The sequence below is a fragment of the Mastomys coucha genome, unplaced genomic scaffold, assembly GCF_008632895.1.
Source record: "Mastomys coucha isolate ucsf_1 unplaced genomic scaffold, UCSF_Mcou_1 pScaffold18, whole genome shotgun sequence".
NCBI classification, from domain to species: Eukaryota; Metazoa; Chordata; class Mammalia; order Rodentia; family Muridae; genus Mastomys; species Mastomys coucha.
Window position 1 is genome coordinate 4,368,209 of NW_022196900.1, and position 21,296 is coordinate 4,389,504.

At 50.9% G+C, this 21,296-nt stretch overlaps 2 protein-coding genes and 1 pseudogene across 3 annotated transcripts; 2 read left to right on the forward strand and 1 right to left on the reverse strand.

The window, feature by feature from the left end:
* The first annotated feature begins 312 nt into the window (after positions 1–312).
* Positions 313–6,528, forward strand: Tesk1 (testis associated actin remodelling kinase 1). Its single transcript, XM_031377191.1, has 10 exons — positions 313–2,048; positions 2,197–2,318; positions 2,455–2,503; positions 3,045–3,191; positions 3,529–3,611; positions 3,771–3,861; positions 4,008–4,091; positions 4,215–4,304; positions 4,423–4,552; positions 5,064–6,528. Exons 1-10 carry the CDS (start codon positions 1,845–1,847, stop codon positions 5,948–5,950), a joined length of 1,887 nt encoding a protein of 628 aa, XP_031233051.1. The 5' UTR covers positions 313–1,844; the 3' UTR covers positions 5,951–6,528.
* Cd72 (CD72 molecule) lies at positions 6,306–13,557 on the reverse strand. Of its 2 annotated transcripts, XM_031377192.1 has the most exons (9): positions 13,277–13,554; positions 13,080–13,187; positions 12,472–12,543; positions 11,942–12,031; positions 11,166–11,498; positions 8,386–8,537; positions 7,746–7,834; positions 6,734–6,877; positions 6,306–6,501 (listed from the first exon to the last, which is right to left on the reverse strand). In XM_031377192.1, the coding sequence occupies exons 1-8, from the start codon at positions 13,356–13,358 to the stop codon at positions 6,739–6,741; spliced, it is 1,065 nt and encodes a 354-aa protein (XP_031233052.1). In that variant the 5' UTR covers positions 13,359–13,554; the 3' UTR covers positions 6,306–6,501; positions 6,734–6,738. The 2 variants fall into 2 exon arrangements, with proteins under 2 accessions (XP_031233052.1, XP_031233053.1); XM_031377193.1 differs by lacking the exon at positions 11,942–12,031 and having other exon boundaries at positions 13,277–13,557.
* LOC116095892 lies at positions 12,607–20,176 on the forward strand (annotated as a pseudogene).
* Positions 20,177–21,296: the final 1,120 nt, after the last annotated feature.

Consider the following 21,296-nt stretch of genomic DNA (forward strand, 5'->3'; position numbering starts at 1 on the left):
CCCAAGTGCTGGGATTAAAGGCGTGCACCACCACTCCCGGCCAGCGCCCTTCCTAAATTCAGCGTAAAACTGCTGTCACAGGCATTGATCCTCAAATGTGACTAATGGGACTTATTACAATGAGGGTATCCTATAGGTACAAATTCTGAGTGTCTACAGACCTTGCCCAAACTATAGAAAACAAATTCCCGCCAGGCGGGGTAGCACATACTTGTTAATCCCAACACAGGAGTATTGTGAATTGAAAGCCAGTATGGGCTAAAGAGCAAGACCCTGTTTCAAATCTCTACACAAAGATTACAAATAGTTTCTCAGAATTAACTCTAATTTAGTGCGATGAGTACGTTTTGCTGATACGAGTCCCGGGAAAAAAGAACACGCATTGGCCTACTCTACTTTTCTAGAACAACTGTGCATGACTATTCACTCTTCAAACCTGTAGGATTCCCTTCCTTATACCGTGCACTCTCAAGGCCTCCTTGCACCTTCAACCTGCCTCACTCCATTCCGCCGCGAGGTGGCAGAAGGCTCGCGGTTGCCAGGAGACCTCGGCCCGGGATCCAGTGACGTCACGCAACCCTAGCGATGATTGGCTACCTCACCGATGCCCTTGAGGGGAGGAGTCAGTGGTAGAGCCGGAAACATCGGCCACAGCGAAAGCCACGTCCCGAGACCGGGCGTGCGCACTCCGAGGATCCCAACCGCTGTAGAGGCCGCTGCACCTCCTCCTCTGGCCTGAGGGGGCGTACTCGCGTCTACCGACGCGGGGTGCAACCTGCGGAAAGGGGTCACACCGCTGGGAGATAGCGAGGGGAGGAGTCACCTTGAGAGGAGGGGTCACAATGACCAGCCAAGTCACTCTGCGAGGTCTCTTTTAGGGAGAGGAACACAAAGAGGAGGGGGTGCAGCACTGAGGGGCCCTGGGTACACACTGATGTGGCAGTGTCATCCCGGGAAGGGTCCCCCTGAAGGAGAGCGGGCTCCGAGGGGCAGCGGCCTTTGAGGGGGCGGGGTCCCGCCGAGGGGTGGGCCGTGCGGAGGGCGGGGCTTCCTTGCAGGTGCAGGCTTCTCCTAAGAGAGGGTTATTTGGACAAAGAAGTAAGAGGGTGGCCAGCGGGCCGAGCGTCGGAACCTCAACTTTACTTAGGGGACTGGAGATGGAGTGAGCAGGGGGTCGGGGCAGGTCAGGGATGCGGAGACCAGAGCCTCCCTGCAGCCGTGGGGACCACGACCGGAGAAGACAGGTGTTAGCGAGTCCCGAGATTTAGGGTGTCGGTGTCAGAAGCCCCTTGACATGGGCAGTCGGAGTGGGGAGCAGAGCGGGCAGGCAGCGGGGTTGATCCGTGGAGCCCAGGACGCAGGAGAATTCGCGCCGGCAGGCAATCCCTAAGTCGTCCCGTTGTTCACGCCCCGGCCTAGGAGTAGGGGGAGGACGCGCACCTGAGGGGGCGTGGCCGGCAGCAGCCCGGGCTCCAAGGAGTTAACCGCAGCCCGGGCCCGGCCCCGCCCTGGGCAGGCCGCGCAGCCTGAGCCCGGCGGCGAAGCGGAGCAGCAGCCGCCTGCGGGGAGCCCGCCGCCGGCGCCCGGGAGCGCCGCCGCCGCCCGGCCCAGGCCCAGGCCCAGGCCCAGGCCCCGCGCAGAGCGGAGAGCCGCGGCGTTCCACCAGGCCCAACTCGCCGGCGCGGCGGGGGCGGGCCCAGGACCTTCGGCGGGTCGTCGAGGAGTCCACCGGCCGGGAGTCCCGGCACCCGGGATCGGGTTGGGCCGGCGCCCATGGCGAGCGCGGCCTGCCCGGGTCCCGGGGATCCGGCCATGTGAAGCAGGCCGGGGCTGGGGGCCCGGCCATGGCCGGGGAACGGCCACCGCTGCGGGTCCCCGGGCCCGGAGAGGCTCCGGGGGAGGGGCCGGGGGGCGCAGGCGGAGGCCCGGGCCGGGGCCGGCCCTCCTCCTACCGGGCCCTCCGCAGCGCCGTATCCAGCCTGGCGCGTGTGGACGATTTCGACTGCGCAGAGAAGATCGGGGCCGGTTTCTTCTCTGAGGTCTACAAGGTAGGACCCGCAGAGAGGACAGAGGGGCGGGACCGAGCCTTGGACAGGAGGCTAGAACTTAGGGGCCTGTAGCCTGGGTTAGAAATCCGACTTGAGCTAGTAGCCACCCAACCTGCCGGGCACACACCGATCCTTGTCTTCCCCCCAGGTTCGGCACCGACAGTCGGGACAAGTCATGGTGCTGAAGATGAACAAGCTCCCCAGTAACCGGAGCAACACGCTAAGGGAGGTGCAGCTGATGAACCGGCTCCGGCACCCTAACATCCTCAGGTGAACGGCCTAGCCTCTTGTTGGGCAGGTTGCTGGGCAGGAGGGAAAAAGAAAAATCGGGAAAGGAGGGACATGCAGTGGAGCCCCGGCTCTTACAGCCTATATCTTTATATTCTCTCCATCCATCGCTCTTCAGGTTCATGGGGGTCTGTGTGCACCAAGGGCAGCTGCACGCGCTTACAGAGGTAAGCATTAAGCATAGGCATTAAAGAGGGAAGGCACCACACCTCCAAGCGAAAGTGTCAGTGATCTTGGTGGATCTGCTGGGAAATTAAAAAGAAACCACCTGCCTGCCCAGGCCTTCAGCACCTCCTCCAGCTAGAGACTTCCTGAACTTCCCTTTGGGCAAACCATTTATTAAAATCCTCAGCTGGAGTTATTCTGTGTATCTCTGCTGGCCCAGAGAACTTTCTGCCATGATGGAGATATTTTGTATATGTGTCCAACACAGGAGCCACTAGCTACATGTGAAGCAGACTAAAGCAAGAGCTGGTGTAAGGGTAGAATGTCTGATTGTATTTAAATGTATTCGATGACATAGCTGCACATAGTCCTACCTTGAGAAACAGGGCAGCCTAGTATATAAATGGGAACCTTAGAGCACAGACCCGCCAACCCTTCTGACCTTTGTGAGCCTCCTGAGTGTCAACTATCTTACAAGTGGCAGACACAGAATACAGACTAGAGCCATGACATTCACTCTCCTTCTCTTTCCCCATGTCCCAGTATATGAATGGGGGTACTCTGGAACAGCTGCTCAGCTCCCCAGAACCCCTCTCCTGGCCAGTCAGGCTCCACCTAGCACTGGACATTGCACAAGGCCTACGGTACCTACACGCCAAAGGTGTGTTTCACCGAGACCTCACATCCAAGGTAGGCTGGCCAAGGCAGTGGAACGATGAAAGAGGGTTTGCAACTGTTAAGTTGTAATTGACCTGTGGATGTTGGCATGTGGGTAGTAGGTATGTTAGAATGTCGGGGTGCCAAGGTGTTGGAAACTTAAAGAACAGGGATGGTAGGAGGGCTGAGGACCTGAGTATCAATCAGTACTGAGTACTGAGTGAGGTGGTGATAATGAGGTGCATTGGAGAACTGGGAGGGAAGGTTGGGGTAGTGCTTAGTGCTGTAGTGGCACGGGGCTTTGGGGTATATACTGGAAGACTAGAGAGCGGGGAATGGGTGTGTGAGGATGCTTGTGTGTGTGTGTCAGAACTGTCTAGTCCGAAGGGAAGACCAAGGCTTCACAGCTGTTGTGGGTGACTTTGGACTGGCTGAAAAGATTCCTGTGTATAGGTAAGGTGAACGCCCTTCTTACCCCAGCCTCCCAGGGGTGCCCTGTACATGAGTGAAACCCCCAGTCTGTTTTCTGTGGATGGAGAGGAGGCTTGCCCTGTCCCCTTTAGTTTGGGGGAGATATCTGAACTGGAGATTCTGACCACCCTGCCTCTGCAGGGAAGGGGCAAGGAAGGAACCATTGGCTGTGGTGGGCTCCCCATACTGGATGGCTCCAGAGGTGTTGCGGGGAGAGCTGTATGATGAGAAGGTAAGAGACCTTGAGATAGAGCACCATCCGACAACCCTGCTATATATTTGGGAACCCCCAGCCTTCTCCCTTACCCCTCACCGCCACCCTTCCAACACAAGATAACTGCTGACTCCTCCCCCTTGGCATGGTCCACCTACCTCCAGGCCGATGTCTTCGCCTTTGGGATTGTCCTTTGTGAGCTCATCGCCCGAGTACCTGCAGACCCTGACTACCTACCCCGTACTGAGGTGAGGTAACCTCCGTTGTGGGTGCCTCAACCAAGAAGGGCTCTGCAGAGCTTGATCCTCACAGTGGGGTACAAGGAGAGCCCACTGAAGGCTAACTTGGCATCCCCTCCTATGTCCCCACAGGACTTTGGCCTGGATGTGCCTGCTTTTCGAACTTTGGTGGGAAATGACTGTCCACTACCTTTCCTGCTTCTGGCCATCCACTGCTGCAGTGTAAGTGTCACCCCTTCCCTGACCCCTATCCATGAGTTGTCTTCTAAGTCCAAGGAGATAATGGAGGAAACTCACTGTCTTTGTGAGCCCTGAGCAAAGCTGCCTGTCTATCCATCAGATGGAACCCAGCACCCGTGCTCCTTTTACTGAAATTACCCAGCACCTGGAACAGATCCTGGAGCAGCTGCCTGAGCCCATGCCCCTCGCCAAGACGCCCCTTGCCAAGGCTCCCTTGATATACAGTCAGGGTAAGTGAACATGTCCTTGACCCAGCAGAAGTCCTGCCTCTCCGGAGAATCAGTTATCTGGAGGAGGCTAATTGGATCTCTGAGTCAGGTGGGATGGAGAGGCATCTCACAGAAGATGGTTTTTATTGTAGAGGTAGGTAAGAAAAGGTAGCTGAAGGGCTGGTGAGATGGACCGACGGGTTCAGGCATTTGCATAAGGACCCGGGTTACATCCCTAGGATCTACATCATGGAGGCAGAAAACCGACTCCTGAGAGCTGTCCTCCGACCTCCGACCTCCTTTGACAACTTTAGTGTCCTGTGGCTCATGGTTCACACACGTGTTCATACAAACACATGAATCCTTTTTTTTTTTTTTAAGTAAACAAGGTAGCTGGAAATGACAACTGTCCCTTCCAGAGCACCTGTAGGACTTCCTTTTTAAGCTCTTGTCCCACGGCCTTCCTAGAGATTTAGGGCCTCAGCCCAGAGCAGATGCTGAGAACCGTGATCTCACACCTCTCTTTCTACAGGGTCTGTTCCAAGAGGAGGTCCCTCTGCCACGCTTCCCAGGCCAGACCCCCGGCTCTCAAGAAGCCGGTCAGACCTCTTCCTGCCACCTTCACCAGAATCACCCCCCAGCTGGGGGGACAATCTAACACGAGTCAACCCCTTCTCACTGCGGGAAGACCTCAGGGGTGGCAAGATCAAGCTCCTGGACACACCCTGCAAGCCGGCCACTCCACTGCCCCTGGTGCCACCATCACCCCTGACCTCTACCCAGCTGCCCTTGGTGACCACTCCAGACACCCTGGGCCAGCCTGACACCCCTGTCCGCCGCTGTCGCTCACTACCTTCATCCCCTGAGCTCCCCCGACGGATGGAGACTGCACTGCCAGGTCCTGGCCCTTCCCCCGTGGGCCCCCCGACTGAGGAGAGGATGGACTGTGAGGGGAGCAGCCCTGAGCCCGAGCCCCCAGGCCCGGCTCCCCAGCTGCCTCTGGCTGTGGCCACTGACAACTTCATCAGTACTTGTTCCTCAGCCTCTCAGCCCTGGTCTCCTAGATCAGGACCTTCCCTCAATAATAACCCCCCTGCTGTGGTGGTGAATTCCCCACAAGGATGGTCCAGGGAGCCCTGGAACCGGGCACAGCACAGCCTTCCCCGGGCAGCAGCCCTGGAGCGGACAGAACCCTCACCGCCCCCATCAGCTCCCCGGGAGCAGGAGGAGGGGCTGCCCTGCCCTGGCTGCTGCCTTAGCCCCTTCAGCTTTGGCTTCCTATCCATGTGCCCCCGCCCTACCCCAGCTGTTGCCCGCTACCGCAACTTGAACTGTGAGGCGGGCAGTCTTCTCTGCCACCGAGGGCATCATGCCAAGCCACCCACACCCAGCCTGCAGCTGCCTGGGGCACGCTCTTAGCAGTGAGGCCTGTGATCGCAGGCTTCCAACCTTGGCCTTCAGGATACCCTGTAAGGACAGAGTGCACTTGCTGGACAATGCCAGCCCCAGATGGGCTGCCTGGCTCTTCTCCCCATCTAGGGGAGCCTCAGCATGGTCTCAATGGACAGAGCACTTCCTCTCCGCCCCTGGGTTTGCTATTCCATTGGGATCACCGAACTAGACACAGCATTGCTGACACACAGGACTAACACGTGCAAATTATTTAAAAATGTTTCAATAAAACTGCCTGGCTGGCTCCGGGCCATCCATCCACTCAGCGGAGCGCCCTCCCCGACCCATCTCTAGTTTGGGGAGTTCTTAAGGAAGGTCAAAGTCTTTTCTGGAGGCTTCTTTACTCTTCCCAAGAATAATCCAGTTTCTGGAGTAGCTTTCAAGCAAGCATGTTGCCAGACCAGAATCAGCCCTTAGCTGGGCATGCCCAGGAGTGAGGGAGTGCTGGGAGGATAGCAGTCTTAAGAATCAGCAGGCCATAGGTTAAGGATGTAGGTCACAAGGTCTTGTTCAAGTGTCTGGAAAAATAAAGCCTTAGTGAGCTCCAGTTGACTGTCATTAGCCCTCAACCTGTGTCCCCAACTCCTCTTCTGTCCCAAGCCACATCTGTCCCCATTCCCTGCCTAGCCTGGCCCTGTATAAGCAGACAGCCTCTGAAGGTGGTGGATGTAACAGATGAGGGAACAAATTCTCCCTCTGTCCACACACCCATGCATACATATACCCATGCCTAATCTCCCTCTTGCTTACCCATCTTAGTTCAGATGGATCTCGTCAGGAAACCTGAAAGCCTCCAACTCACAAATGCAGGGGTGATCACCTGTACAGACTGATACTGTTCTCCACCACGACGACCATCTTTTATTTATCTTGTTACAATTAAATTCACCATACCTGGTGAACAGAGTTGGGATACACTTTAGATCCCTGCAAGCCCCCCAATCCCCGCCACCCCTTGCTCTTTGCAAAACCTAGTCCAAATCCTATCTCCTGCTAAAGCCACATGGTTCAAGAGCAGGTTTCTGGTTTTTAGCTCCCACAGGCCTTAAGACCACAGAGGAAAACTGCATGTTAGGAGCTGGATGCGATGGTGCACACCTTTACTCCCAGTACCCAGGAGTCATACATAGACCTCAAACTCCATGGAACATGAAGTAGCCACCCTGCTTTGGGGTTCCTGGAGCAAAACTGCAGCTGCTCTGCTCTTCTGAGACAGTTCTAGTGCCCCAGTTGGCGTGGACTAAGCAAGCTGTCTCAGCTTGGGCAGCCTGTCAAGGCTTAGTGAAGTCAATGCCAGCACTCAGGCTGAGAAGCCTGGCTGAAATCTCTTCTCTCATCCTAATTTGTTTTTGTTTTTAGAGATGTAGGAAGCAATGTTGCTGTGTAGCCCACACTGGCCTTAACCCACAATCCTTCCTCAGTTCCTGAGTGCTAGGATTCCAGGAATAAGTATGTGCTAGAGACCTCCAGGTACTATGGATGTAATACAGGATAAGAATGCAGGTCAGTGAGATGGCTTAGCAGGAAGGCACTACAGCCTGGGCGCAATCCTGAGACCCACACGGTAGAGAACTGACTCCCACAAGATGTTCTCTGTCTGACACTTGGCACCCCTCCCCCAACACATTTTGTTTTTAATATCCTAAACAGTTATTAATCAAGTAGAAAAAACAAATCACAATACTGATTTGTGGAAGAGTTTTAGGAGCAGGGCTTAAGGAGCCTGGTAATATGCCTTTCTGAGAGACTGAGTTGACAATACCTCTGCTGCCTCCCACTTTGGCTCATCTTCTGGACCCAATAAGACTCTGAGTCTTCTAGCAACGCCTTTAAGCTGCTGGGCAGAGAAACCTGAGAGGGATTCAGAGTGGTACAGGAAGAACAATGAGAATATGGAGTAAAATGGGGGGCACCCTAGGAGCCTATGAATTTCCCTTAGAGGCCACGCCCATTTACTACGTGAACTAATTGCTCCCATATCCTTCCAGTGCTGCAGACACAGGCTGACTCTCCATCTCACCTCCAAGCAGGGGAAGAATTTGAAGTGGAGTTGGCCTGTGAACTTCCGGTCTCAGACAGAGTGTCAGACGGTTGGCACTCTGCCTGAGAGGAGCCGATGAAGACCTAAGCAGTCAAGGGGTAGGCTAGCAAAGCCTAAGGTGGGGATGGCTCAGACACTTCAGCTTCTCACCAGTGCTAAGCAATGGGAGCCGTGGGATAACATGACTGGGAAGGTGCCAATGCTACTGCCACACCTATTGGCTGAGAGTGTGACTTCCGTATCTGTCTTGGGGAAGCAATGCAGACCATGGCATGTGTGCAGATGTGCACTGCCACTCCTGACTCGACGACACACCCCTTTACACACCTCTACCTCAAAACACAGATAAGGCCATGCTCACTCGATAGGGGTACTCAGAAGATTCTTTGAATGCAGCCAGTTTGGAGGACAGAGATGTGCAGTATTTTTGGCTCTCCTCCAGACTTCTGGGGGTACGTGAGATGTAAAAGCACTTTTTCTCTTGCTGAATCCATCCACATGGACAGCAGGTGTCTGCAAAACAGAAAGAATATGACAGCCACAACTCTTGGGATAAAATGACCACCTAGCCAGCTGGTTGTTAACAATAGCCCCTAAAGTCGACTCTCGATGATGTCTTCATCAGCTTTAGCCCTTGGTCTTTACAGTATTTTTGCCTCTTCTGGAAAAATTATACTTCTTAACAATATGGGGGGCTGGAGAGATGGCTCAGCAGTTAAGAGCACTGACTGCTCTTCCAAAGGTCCTCACTCAGTTCAATTCCCAGCAACCACATGGTGGCTCACAACCATCTGTAATAGGATCTGATGACCTCTTCTGGTGTGTCTGAAGACAGCTAGAGTGTACTCATAAATAAATCTTTTAAAAAATATATGGGAAGAGTTTTCTAGTGGAGTTAGTATTACTGTCCCTGGTTTCTGAAAGATTAAAATCTGCCTTAACACTAGGCAACCTTACCTAGCTTCCACATTGATCAATGGGCTTCATTCGTTCATTCACTCATTCATTCGTTCCATTTAATCTCTAACATATCTCCACTGCACATTCAGAGCTTTGCCACACTCCTCCAGCCCATGGCCACATCTCTCTCTACAACTCTGTAAGCAGACAGACTTGGTTCCTGTTTTTCTAAAATTATAAATATTCCCTATTTCCATATCTCTACTTAAAAATGCCTATCTCTGTTCTTTTCTTGATTATCTTTCAGAAATGAAACCCTTCTTTAACATCCCATACCCCATTCTGCTCTTGATCACAATCGTCTCTTTTTTTTTTTTTTTTTTTTTTTGAGACAGGGTTTCTCTGTATAGCCCTGACTGTCCTGGAACTCACTCTGTAGACCAGGCTGGCCTCAAACTCAGAAATCCACCTGCCTCTGCCCTTCCAAGTGCTGGGAGTAAAGGCATGTGTCACCACTGCCCAGCCACGATCATCTCTTATCAACCTGGCTCCCACACACTCAGACATCATTCTCTATCCACCACCTCACTCCTCTCTCTCTCTCTCTCTCTCTCTCTCTTCTTCTTCTTCTTCTTCTTCTTCTTCTTCTTCTTCTTCTCTACTCTCTCTCTCTCTCTCTGTGTGTGTGTATCTGTCTTTCTCTGTCTCTCCCTGTCTCTCTCCTCTCAACTTAAAGGAAAAAAATTGTTTTTAATTTGGTGTGACTGATTTGAAGAGAGTAAGAGAATAAGAAACACACTCAAAGGTAGGCAGGGCCTTGAAAAACATGTTTATGAGAGAGGGGACAGTGTAGCCTAGGCTGGGCTCAATTTCTTCATCCTCCTGCCTTAGCTTCTTAGATGCTGAAGTTATGCGCCACCTTGTCTATCTCAAGATTTTATTGTTCTTTTAAGAGGAAGAGAACACTAATGTTGACTTTCACTTTGAGGAGTCATGTTCTCTCTCCACACTGTGTCTGGGTGCATGCCGGAGTGCATTATGCCTGTTACTGCTTAGATAACTAATGAGAATGGCATGGCCTAGGCAGGAACAGCATCATCAAATTTGTGCTTTTGAAGAATTTCCCATAACTAGGGTTGGGTCAGTGGTTAGAGCACTTGCCACACAAGCATGAGGACCAAGCCTGAGTGTGGAGACTTGAATTAGAAGGCCCTTTTAGGCTGGGCAGTGATGGCACACGCCTTTAATCCCAGCACTTGGGAGGCAGAGGCAGGTGGATTTCTGAGTTTGAGGCCTGGTCTACAGAGTGAATTCCAGGACAGCCAGAGAAACCCTGTCTCAAAAAAACAAAAAAACAAAAAAACAACAACAAAAAAAGGTTCTCATAGGCTCAACTATTTGAATGCTTGCTCCCCAGTTGATATAACTGTTTGGGAAGGACTAGAAAGTGGGGCCAGGCTAGACTTGAGGTTTTGAAAGACTCCTGCTACCCCCAATAAACTCTCTCTGTCTCCTGCTTATGGATCAAGACATGAGCTCTCAGCTGTTCCTGGCTTTACCATCATGTACTCTAACCCTCTGAAACCACAAACCAATTAAACATTTTCTTCTATAAGTTGCCTTGGTCTTGGTGTTTTGTCACAGCAATAGAAAAGTAACTAAGACACCAAGTGAATGCCAAGTGAGTGGAAGGCAGGATCAGAGATTCCTCACAGAAAGCTGGCTATAGCCATATTGATGAGCTCTGGGTTTGATTGAGACTCCTTGCTTCAGTGAAGAGTCTCTTCATTGACCTGTGCACGCACAAACATGAGTGCAGCACACACTTGCATGCATACAGAGGTTGGGGGAGAGGAGAGGCACACATTTACACATATGCACACAGAGAAAACAGAAGCCTAAGGAAGTGAGAGCTAAGGACGGGTGCCTGTAATCTTGCTCTCTTAAGCTTCGAAGAAGTCAGGAAGATTTGGACAATGTGAAGTAAGTCACTGGAGACAGCTTCCTCTTCTCTTCCCACTCATGATCTGCCATAAAGCTGGGTGCACCCCTGTAAATCCAGTGTGCGGTCCTTGTCAATAATCAAGTTCACATAGCCCAGGTCAGACACTGTATACCTTACTGCCCCTTTCCTGAACAACTCACTGACTTCTAAGAGCTAGACAAATCCAACCACTAGAGACTCCTAGCCCATCTCTCACTGGCCACCAGCCCCTGTCTCCCTGATCCCAGAGCAGATACCTGATGAAGCAGAGAAGAAGCGCCTCAGTATCTCCTGCGTGCTTGTCAACCTCCGGTCCAGGTCCCTCCTCTGCTCCTCCTCATTTTTCAGGTTCTCCTTGGTCTTCTCTCTCTCAGCCTGGCAGACCTGTAGTTGCTGCTCCGTGTCCTCGTGACTCTTGTGCCTCTCCTGTAGTGTCTTCCGACTGGAGATCAGATCTTCCCGAGACCCCTGAAGCTCCACCTCCTTCTCCCCCAGCTGATGGATCTTCTCCTCGAGCTGCTGCTGCAAGCTGCTGTTGGTAGCTTCCCAAATCCTGGTCACCTCCTGGAACTGCTGAGACATCTGAAGATCTGTTTGGCCGTAGGAGAGACTGGTTGGGTGTTTCACCACATCCCTGGATCCCAATCCAGGGAAGGCTGAGATAGGAGGATAGCCAATTCGAGGTCAGCCTGAGCTACATATGGAGACTCTAGTCCGGAGCGAAGAGTGCTGCAGGGAAACTTAAGAGCACTTCCTCCAGCTGTACCCTGCGCTCTAAGACTTCAGCATCAACCTTTTCTACTTCTTGAAACGTCTTGTATAATGTCCTGAACTTAAGATCTGGCTGCCTGGAGTTTAAGGAATCCTGAACAAGGATAAGAAGGCAGGAACACGCCAGGGTAGTCCCAGCTGGAAACCAGACCCAAAAGCCACGGATGTTGGGACAGTGTCTTTGAGCCAAGGAAAGGCCACTTGGCCAGAGAGAAGGGAAGGTGTTTAGAATGAGTGGGGAATGGAGGGCCCCCATACTCACAGCGAACTCCCAGGCAGATGACAGCCACCCCTAACATCAGACAGGCCAGGAGAAGGCCAAGCAAGAAGTATTGCAAGCAGACTGTAGGACCTTAGGGGACAGGGATGATAGGCAGTCAGTCCCAGGAAACTACAGTGAGACAGAGAGAAAACGAAAGCATTCCTAAACATGCTAGGGACTATAACTGGCGAAAGGAATCGAGGGGGCCTTCCCTGGCTGAAGAAACTAAGTTTCATACAGGGAAGGGTCCTGGAGGCACGTGACTAGAGACCATCCAAACAGGGGAACTGTGATCTGGGAACAATCGCTACCGGGATGAGGTAAGTGTGGAGTGGTTGGGCTGTCGTGGAAGTCCCAAAGGCTCATCTGGCACGGGCAGAACCCAGCCCCACCCTTCTGGAATGCACGTGGGTACATAGCGTCTGATATCCCCAGGCCCTGGCAGCTGGAGAATAGCACTCTGGGGCTGAGGAGGGGGCGGGGGGGGGCGGGCGGGTGTGATGAGGAGAAGGAGGGGTGAGAATACTCACAGCGGGGAATCCGCCCGAGAGCAGAGGACTTCACGGAGCTCCAGGACGCAGTTGGTTGCTCTGACCTGACCCCTGCCGAAGGGGAGCGCCCGAAGTGAGGATGGAAAGTCCCTGTAATCTCCCTTCTCTCCAGTCCCACACCACACTGAGACCCTGTCCTGAGCTAAGAGCAGCGGAACAGCCGCGTCACTCTCAGGACTTCAACTGCTGCCTCTGGGGCACACGTCCCTGTCGCCTTCGGGCTTTTGGGGTGAAAGCTCTCCTCTTGCTTGTCCCCAGAAGTGCCACGCCAGGAGGTCCTCCCTCGAAAGCCCTCCTTAGGCCACCTTATATACACTCCCCTCATGCACCTCTTTTCTCTCCTGGGTATCTCTTTAGTTCTTGTCATTTTCTTAGGGTCCCTTGTCTGTGACCCTCTGCCCTTCTTCCGCGTCCTGAAACCGGTCTCACACCGGGCTGCCCCGATCCAGAACCCAGCTTCCCTTGAGGACCTCCCACTCCTCTTCCCCCGGCTCTCTGATATCTCTTTCTCAGAAACAGCCCTGCTTCTTTCTCCGAGACTGCTCTGCACCCTCTGGATGAAGACACCCTCTGTAGGTCCTCCATACCTGCTTTGTCCACTAGTGCAGCGGAAGCCAAGCCTGGTGGCCCTCCTGGGACTGGAGACACTTGCACATTCTCGTAGGTGAGTTCCCCATCCTCGTAGGCCTCACAGTCTGGAAAGGGAAAAGTGCCAGAGTCAGAGTCCGGAGCCAGGTCTGTGGAGTGGGGTGGGATATAACGGGAAAGAGCAAGGAGGGCTTACCCTGTCCTAGATGGTTAGATGCGCTGTTCTTCAAGGGCACTTTCACAAAGCGCAGGTCTGCATACGTGATGGCGTCAGCCATAGCCCTGGACACCTCTGCTTCACAATCTTCCAGCTAATCCACCGGCCCACACCTCCCTGGCCCCTCTCCTCTCTTAGGCATTGAGTTCTCAGGGCGACTGTAAGGCTCAACACTTTGAGCTGTGACGCCAAATCACAAAAGAGGAAGAAGGTCTCTGGCAGATGGACTCAGTGAAGCAGAGAGGTCCTTGGGTTGGAGCCAGAGGGCCAGAGAGGGACGCTGGGGTCCAAAATACAGGCGCTGAAGCTAGCCTGGACCTGTGTCCAGCCAGAGCCCCTTCTCCTGCATCCTAGACCCACTTTGGGCTCCACAGTGCTTAAGATCCTGTACCAGTGCCTGTGTGTTCCCTGGTTAGCCACTCCCCCATGACTGCCATTCATTGAGATCCATCAATGTATAATTGGGACTCTGGCTCTTAACTGACCCAGGACATCACCCCAATCACTACTCCAGGTTTGCAGCTTCATCCTCAACCATCAGATTTGGGGTTCCTATCATGGAGCCTTAGCTCCTCCTCATTCTAGAGTTTCCAGTATGTCCACGGGTTACCAGGAGGGGGTCCTTAATTTGGTAACTCAGATAAGGTTCATGTGCCCCATTTTGCATGGAGTGCTCCTGAGATAAACCTGACTCCTCCCCTTCTGCTTGCTGAGCTGTCACCCTGAAGCCATCCCTGGGAATCTGACAGCTTTTGGGAGGATGCAAGGGAGGCAAGAGCAAGCTGGTTTTCCTCTGTGAGCATCCCAGACTCCCCACTTCATAGCTTTTCCCTTCTGTCTACCTGATCATGCCGGTGAGTAGCTGTCCCCTCCCACATCCATCTTTCCCTTGATATCCTGTGGCATCCTCTGTGTTCCCACATCAGAGCCATATCAGGAATCAGTGTCCACTTGGAGTAGCTCTGGGCTGGACTAAAGGTTTAACCTGGAGCAGCAGTAGTTCTCACATACCCTTCCAGAGAGGGGAGAAAGGAAATGGTGAGTGTGAGATTCAGTACAGGATATGGTGGGCTAGAGAGTTGGCCCTGTGGTTCAGGGCACTGGCTGGCTTCCCAGCACCCACATGGCCATTCTCAGCCATCTGTAACTCCAGTTCTAGGGGATCCCATGCACCAGGCATGGGCATGGTGCACAGACATACAGACATACATACAGGCAAAACACATGTACACATAAAATAAAACCTAAAAAAAAATAAGAAGGGGTGGCCATAGTTCCCTAGGTAGAAGTGAGGCAAAGAAATTTCCCCCTTATTCTTGCTAAGTTCTTCCCTTAGAAGGTCCTGAGGGCTGGAGGTGTAGCTCAGTGTCCAGTGGGCATATGATGGTCTGACCTCACTTCCCAGCACACATAAACACACATACAATCCAAACATTGTCACATCATGCTTGTCCCCCTCCACACCTCCCCCATAAAGGAACACTTGGGCCAAGTGTGGTGGTGCACACCTTTTATCTCAGCAACCAGGAGGCAAAGGCAAGCACTGGGAATCCCTGTGAGTCAGAGGCCAGCCTGGTCTACACCAGGAGTCCTAGGCTGGCCAGGGTTATGTAGTGAGACTATGTCTGAAAGAGAGAAAGAGAGGGAAGGGTCAGGGGAGAAAGAAAGAGAGGGAGAGAAAGACAGAGACAGAGATTGTCACAGAGACAGAGAGAGAGACACAAAGAAACAGAGCCACAGATGAGAAGAGGTATTTGTGAAGGAGACCACAAGCCTAAGTTGTAGGTGAAGAGGTGAAGAGGCCCTCCCTCCTTGATCTGGGAGGAGGGAGACAGTGGCAGCCGGAGAGTTGCTGAGCTGAGGGCCCCAGAGGCGCTCTCTAATGTTCTTTTACCACAATGTAGCCTATTATAAGAATCCCAAAAGGCCCTCAGGCCTTGAGGGTTGGAATGAGCTGAAACTGGATGAGATATGGAGGTGAGAACCATCCCCTTTGGGCCACATCCACTCCCCACTCCACCAGTTGTCCTAACAGCTTGGGGAGAAAGAAAGAAAGGTGAAGTTCCTCACCACAGGCAACTAACTCATGTGACTGGGGGTTTGGGCAAGCAGGGATGTTAGGAGAACCCTTTCAGTGGCATTAGTGGAGTCTGCCCTCTGGAGAGTGGCCCCTGAAGCTGGAGAGCAAACACACCGCCACCAGAGGAAGGTGTCTGAGGAGAGGCGGGTGTGTACGCATGCTTATGTGTGTGCACAGCCCCTGCACGTGTGGCCTTTTGGGCTGTCTGTGGGAGGTGAATGCTTGTGTCAAAGTGCCCCTGGAGAAGGAAAAACAGACCCTGCAGGCTGAGGCTGCCGGATGAGAGCTGTCGTCAATGTGACATTATCAAAAAAGTCATCATAGGTCAAGACAACAGGTTTTACAAATGATTTCCTTTTGGTGGTTCATTAGTTTCTTAAGGCTTCTCTGCAGCTGTTAACGGTCCCTGCTTGATTAAAGTTTCCAACTGCCCAGGACCTTCCTCCAGGCACTGTGGCAGGGCCTCCCCCAGAGACTGGGCAGTGGACTGGTGACTCCCTGGGGGCCTGTGGAGGGGGGTGTGTGAGAATGAGTAGGAGGGCACAGAGCAGCTGGTGTCAAGGATGGGTGGGGACAGTCAGGGCATGGCATCTGTGGTACACATGATGTGGGGGCGGGCAGAGCATGAGTGACTGTAAAGAGGCTGACGGGTATTACATGGACTAGAAACAATGTCTCAGTTCTCAGAGCCTCGGTAGGTATATGGCAGCAGCGAACAAGACCTGGATGTAAAATACCCAAGCTGAGCTTCTAGTATGCACTGGAAAACGGCATCTGGGAGAGTCTTAGGAAAGTGGACCCTAGATGGAGCTGGGCTGAGAGGCGCAGCTCACCGAATTGCCTTAGAAGTCTTCATGAGGAGAGGTCTGGACTCTCTCTTCTTTAGCCCCATTGGTGATGTTGAACTATCTCTTTATGACATTTTCTATTCCCTTCAGTCTTAGGTCAGCTTGTAGTGTCTACACCCCGCTAGAAGAGATATGACAGATCCTGTAGGCTAAGAATGCCCATGAGAGCTCCTGTCTGTATCCTTTGATGGATTTCTAGATGGATTTTACAGATGGGAATAGGTAAGGGGAAGGAATCTCCCCTCCCTGGGTGTGCATGAAGGCTCTTGTATTGGCATTAACACTTTCAAAGTTGGACTTGCAAATGGAGGTCTGGGACTAAGTTCTACCACACTGTCCTGGTGTCAGAAACACTGGAGGCTTTAAGAAGATCAGAGCTGTGCATTTCAGGACCACAATGCAACACCTAAGATCTGATAGCATGAGGACAAACGGCAAATGTTGGATCCTGCTGTTTAAGTGCGTTCATAGTCTACCATGTCTAGATAGCTCATCTGAGCTCTGCACAAAATGGAGGCCTCCCTTTTCCAGCAGGACCTCTTCTTCTCTGCCTGACCTTATTTGGGGAGCCTGACCCCCACACCCTCTACCTGAGGAAGGTCACATAGTCCTTGACAAAACTCCAGGTTCAACTCCCTCTTTCCAGACAAGAACCTGCCCAGCAAGTACCTGGATCCCTGGGATGCCTCTTGATGTAAATGATTTACATTCATCCTGAAAACTCCTTCCCACTCTCCAAGGTTCATATATAGCTCTCATTTACACCAAATAACATGTATGCAACACAAGGTGTTTCACTGAAGTTTGTCTAAGAGAACTGTTTCATTGAGTATTGTCTAAAAGAGCTGTAATACTAAAATCCTTAGAGAAGGCCTCTCCCCCTCTCCCTCACAGCACTCTCAACTGATCTGGGATCCTACAGACCCCACCCATTCTGGGCTTTGCTTCATCCTTCCAGCCCTGTGTACTGTGATAGATACCTGGACACCCCGAGAGAAGCAGCAGAACTCAGAACCACAGGCAAAGCCTCGCCTTGCCCTCTGCTTATTACAGAGAATGGGTTGTTGAAGCTGACTGGGGGCCAGCTGCGGATTTATGGTGTGGAAAGGGGTTCATCCGTCTCATCTTGGTCATGCAAGTACTAAGGCGCTGTCAGAAAGACTCTAAGCTAGGCTGTGCCTTCATCATCACTGGCCTCTGGGAAACCCCAACCTAATGATAGTGGCAGACCTCATCCAAAAATGGTTATCCCAGCTAATCCCAGCTGCCTACAAGTATGTGACTTTACCTGACAGAATGTAGATGAGCTCAAGTGAAGGCCCTCTAGTTGGTTGAGCATCCTTTCTGTCCTGGTCATCCCACTTTAATTTCATGGGACCTCAGAGGAAGGTCTTTTCCCAGAGAAGGGAACAAAGACATTCCAGGAGGAGGAAGGGTCAGAGAGCTGAAAGAGCTCAACATTAGTTTTGAAGGGAAGGGGCTCAGTGAGCCAAGGAGTCCTGGCAGCTTTCAGAAACCTTTAACCCAAGGAAATGATGTTCTTCTTGAGCTCCTACAAATTAGCCAGCCCTACAGACACCAGGTTGACTTTGAACTTGTCATCCTCCTGACTTAATGTTGGAGTATGATTTTTTTTTTTCAAGACAGGGTTTCTCTTTGTAGCCCTGGGTGTCCTGGAACTCACTGGTGTAGACCAGGCTGGATTCAAACTCAGAGATCAGCCTGCCTCTGTCTCCTGAGTACTGGGATTAAAGGTATATGCCACCTCTGCCTGTCTCAGGACCTTTTAAAGAGGCCTTTGTTAAAGTTTATCTCTTTCTAGTAAAGCTTTGGCTGATTTCTAGACTGTTATTTACAGATAAGAAATAGTAACTTGGGCATGTGGCAGGTGGCCGCACCGCGCTTGAGTTCACGTTATATTCTCCTGCCTGGTCTACTCCAGGCTCTCCTGCCTCCCTGGGAGCCATGTCCCTGCCTCAGGGTGCAGCTGGGGAGGGAACCATGTTAAGGTGATGCTGGGAGCGCAGTTGGGCAACGAGGGCAAAAGGGAAGATGGTGGATCTGCTGGCTCAGGATGCCAACATCATGTGCCGCTGCCAGGGAGGGAATAATGCTGGCCACACAGTTGTTGTAGATTCTGTGGAATATGACTTTCATCTTTTACTTAGTGGAATAATTAACCCAAACGTTACTGCCTTTATCGGAAATGGAGTGGTAATTCATCTTCCTGGATTGTTTGAAGAAGCGGAGAAAAATGTTCAAAAGGGGAAAGGTCTAGATGGCTGGGAGAAGGGGCTTATCATATCCGGACAGAGCTCATATTGTGTTTGACTTTCATCAAACAGCTGACGGTATCCAGGAACAGCAGAGACAAGAGCAAGCAGGAAAAAATTTGGGTACCACGAAAAAGGGTACTGGCCCCGTGTATTCCTCTAAAGCTGCTCAGAGAGGACTTCGGATATGTGGTCTTGTTTCTGACTTTGATGGCTTCTCTAAGAGGTTCAAAGTTCTATCTAACCAGTATAAATCTATATGCCCAACTTTGGAAATAGACATTGAAGGTGAATTACAGCAACTCAAGGGTTATATGGAAAGGATTAAACCGATGGTGAGAGATGGAGTTTATTTCCTATGAGGCCCTCCATGAACTACCCAAGAAAATCTTGGTAGAAGGTGCAAACGCAGCATTGTTAGATATTGATTTTGGCACTTACCCTTTTGTGACCTCTTCAAACTGTACTGTTGGAGGTGTTTGTACAGGTTTGGGTATGCCCCCTCAAAATGTTGGAGAAGTATATGGAGTTGTGAAAGCTTACACCACTAGAGTTGGTATTGGTGCCTTTCCTGCAGAACAAGACAATGAAGTTGGAGAATTATTACAAACACGGGGTAGAGAATTTGGAGTAACTACTGGGAGGAAAAGAAGATGTGGCTAGTTGGACCTTGTTTCACACAAATATGCTCATATGATCAATGGATTTACTGCATTGGCCCTTACCAAGTTGGAAATCAAAGTTGGAGTTGCTTATAAATTAGATGGGGAAATCATATCTCATTTCCCAGCAAACCAAGAAGTCTTAAATAAAGTGGAAGTCCAGTATAAGACTCTCCCTGGACGGAACACAGACATATCTAATGCAAGGACATTTAAGGAGCTACCTGTCAACGCACAAAATTATTGAAGATGAGCTTCAAATACCAGTTAAATGGACTGGTGTAAGTAAATCCAGAGAGTCCATGATTCAGCTCTTCTAAGGATTGCCAGAAATGCATGAGACACTCCTTGAGAGGAAGGGAAAAAGACTTTAATCATTTCTCTGTGGTCTGCAAATTCAAGAATAAAGACATTGAAATGAGTTTTCAGCTGGCATTGGTTTGCAGTCTCTGACGGATTGCTGTCATGGCTAGCCTGGCGCCCTCATCCAGCTTCCCGGCTGGCATGGCTGCCACATCTGTTGCTCTGCTTCTCATGGTGCCAAACAGTCCTTTCCATGGTTAGTTACTGTATAATCCTGGTTTGACATCTAGAACTTCCAGCATAGCTTTTCTTCATTATGGCTGTTGCATTTGAGTTTTTACCCCGATTAGATGGTGAGAACAATTAATGCAATTTTGCACAAATATTTTTACATTCTGAATATTCACTTCTGTCATTGTAATCTTTACTGTTCGAAAAAAAATGATGAAAAGATAGGGGTTCTGTCAACTTTTGTAATTCTGTTTAAATTGTGAACTGCTCTTTTTCTGCTGAGACCATTGCAAAATTGAGCTTTGGTAGGGTGGGGGCAGTTTGTTCATGGGACTTTTAATTTGTATAGAACACAGAACTTAGTTCTCTCAGATTTTTTTAATACAGTAGACATTAAATTGAGTGTTCAAAAAGAAGAGATGCTTCTCTATAATAACAATCTTAATGTTAGAAAATAATTATTAAAAAAAAATCTGTTGTGATATTTGGTGGATATTTTTGTTTTCAGATATGAGCTCAAATGTATGTCTTTTCCTTTTCTTTTTTAAGCATACTGTTGTTTCTAAGAACAGTGGGTTTGCTTCCAGCATTTCTCCTGCCAGTATACCTACAAAATGACCCATAAGTGACCCACATGAGTCCAGGTTGTCAGCCGTAATTTTGACCATGCCTTCATCCCTCCTTTCTTGAAAAAGCAGAGAGGTATCACCTGACACTCAGGCTTTACGGTGTGCTAAGAGTACCCTCCACGAACCATTAAATGTTTAAATTAGGCATCACTTGAAATTATTTTATTATACCACCAAAAGCTGATTAAAAGGAACCAAATACTTCCAATAATAAAAAAGTAAGAAAGAAATAGTAACTTGTATAACCCTAGCTCTCAGGAGATACAGGCAGGAGTTCAAGGGCAGCTATGGCTACATAGCAAGTTCAATGCCAGCCTGGGCTATATGAGCATCTGTCTCCTCCCACTCCCCTCATGTGATATGTTCACAGTGACATGTGCAGAACTGACCTTTATATCCATGGTCATGTTCTTTCTATCGCATCACAAACAAGCTGTCTACCGTAAACATGGCAGCTTAACTGATATCTTTCTTTCATCTTTCTTTCTTTTTAAATGTTTTGTTTTATTTTAGACAGGGTCTACCTGTAGCTCTGGCTATCCTGGAACTTGATATGTCAAGCTGTAGTGGGAAAATTGGTTTGAGAGCCCAGTTATGTTATATGAATATGATTTTTGCTTTGATCCCAGGTGTGGGATATGAGACTGCCTCTCATTGTCCACAGACAGGAACTATGATTTGTCTCATGCTCTAGGAGAGGAATGAATTTTGAAAGCTACAGAGAGTTTATGTTTGGAATTCTGGGGACTCTGAAGAAGGTATAAACGTGAGAGCCCTGAGAGAGCCTGGGGTGGCTGCTGCCAATGCTGCTCCCCCTGCTCCTCCCTCTGCTCCTCTCCTGCTCCCCCTACTGCTCCCCTGCTGCTCCCTGCTCCTCTCCTGCTCCCCCTACTGCTCCCCTGCTGCTCCCTTGCTCCCCTGCTACTACCCTGCTGCTCCCCTGCTCCCCTGCTGCTCCCCTGCTGTTCCCTTG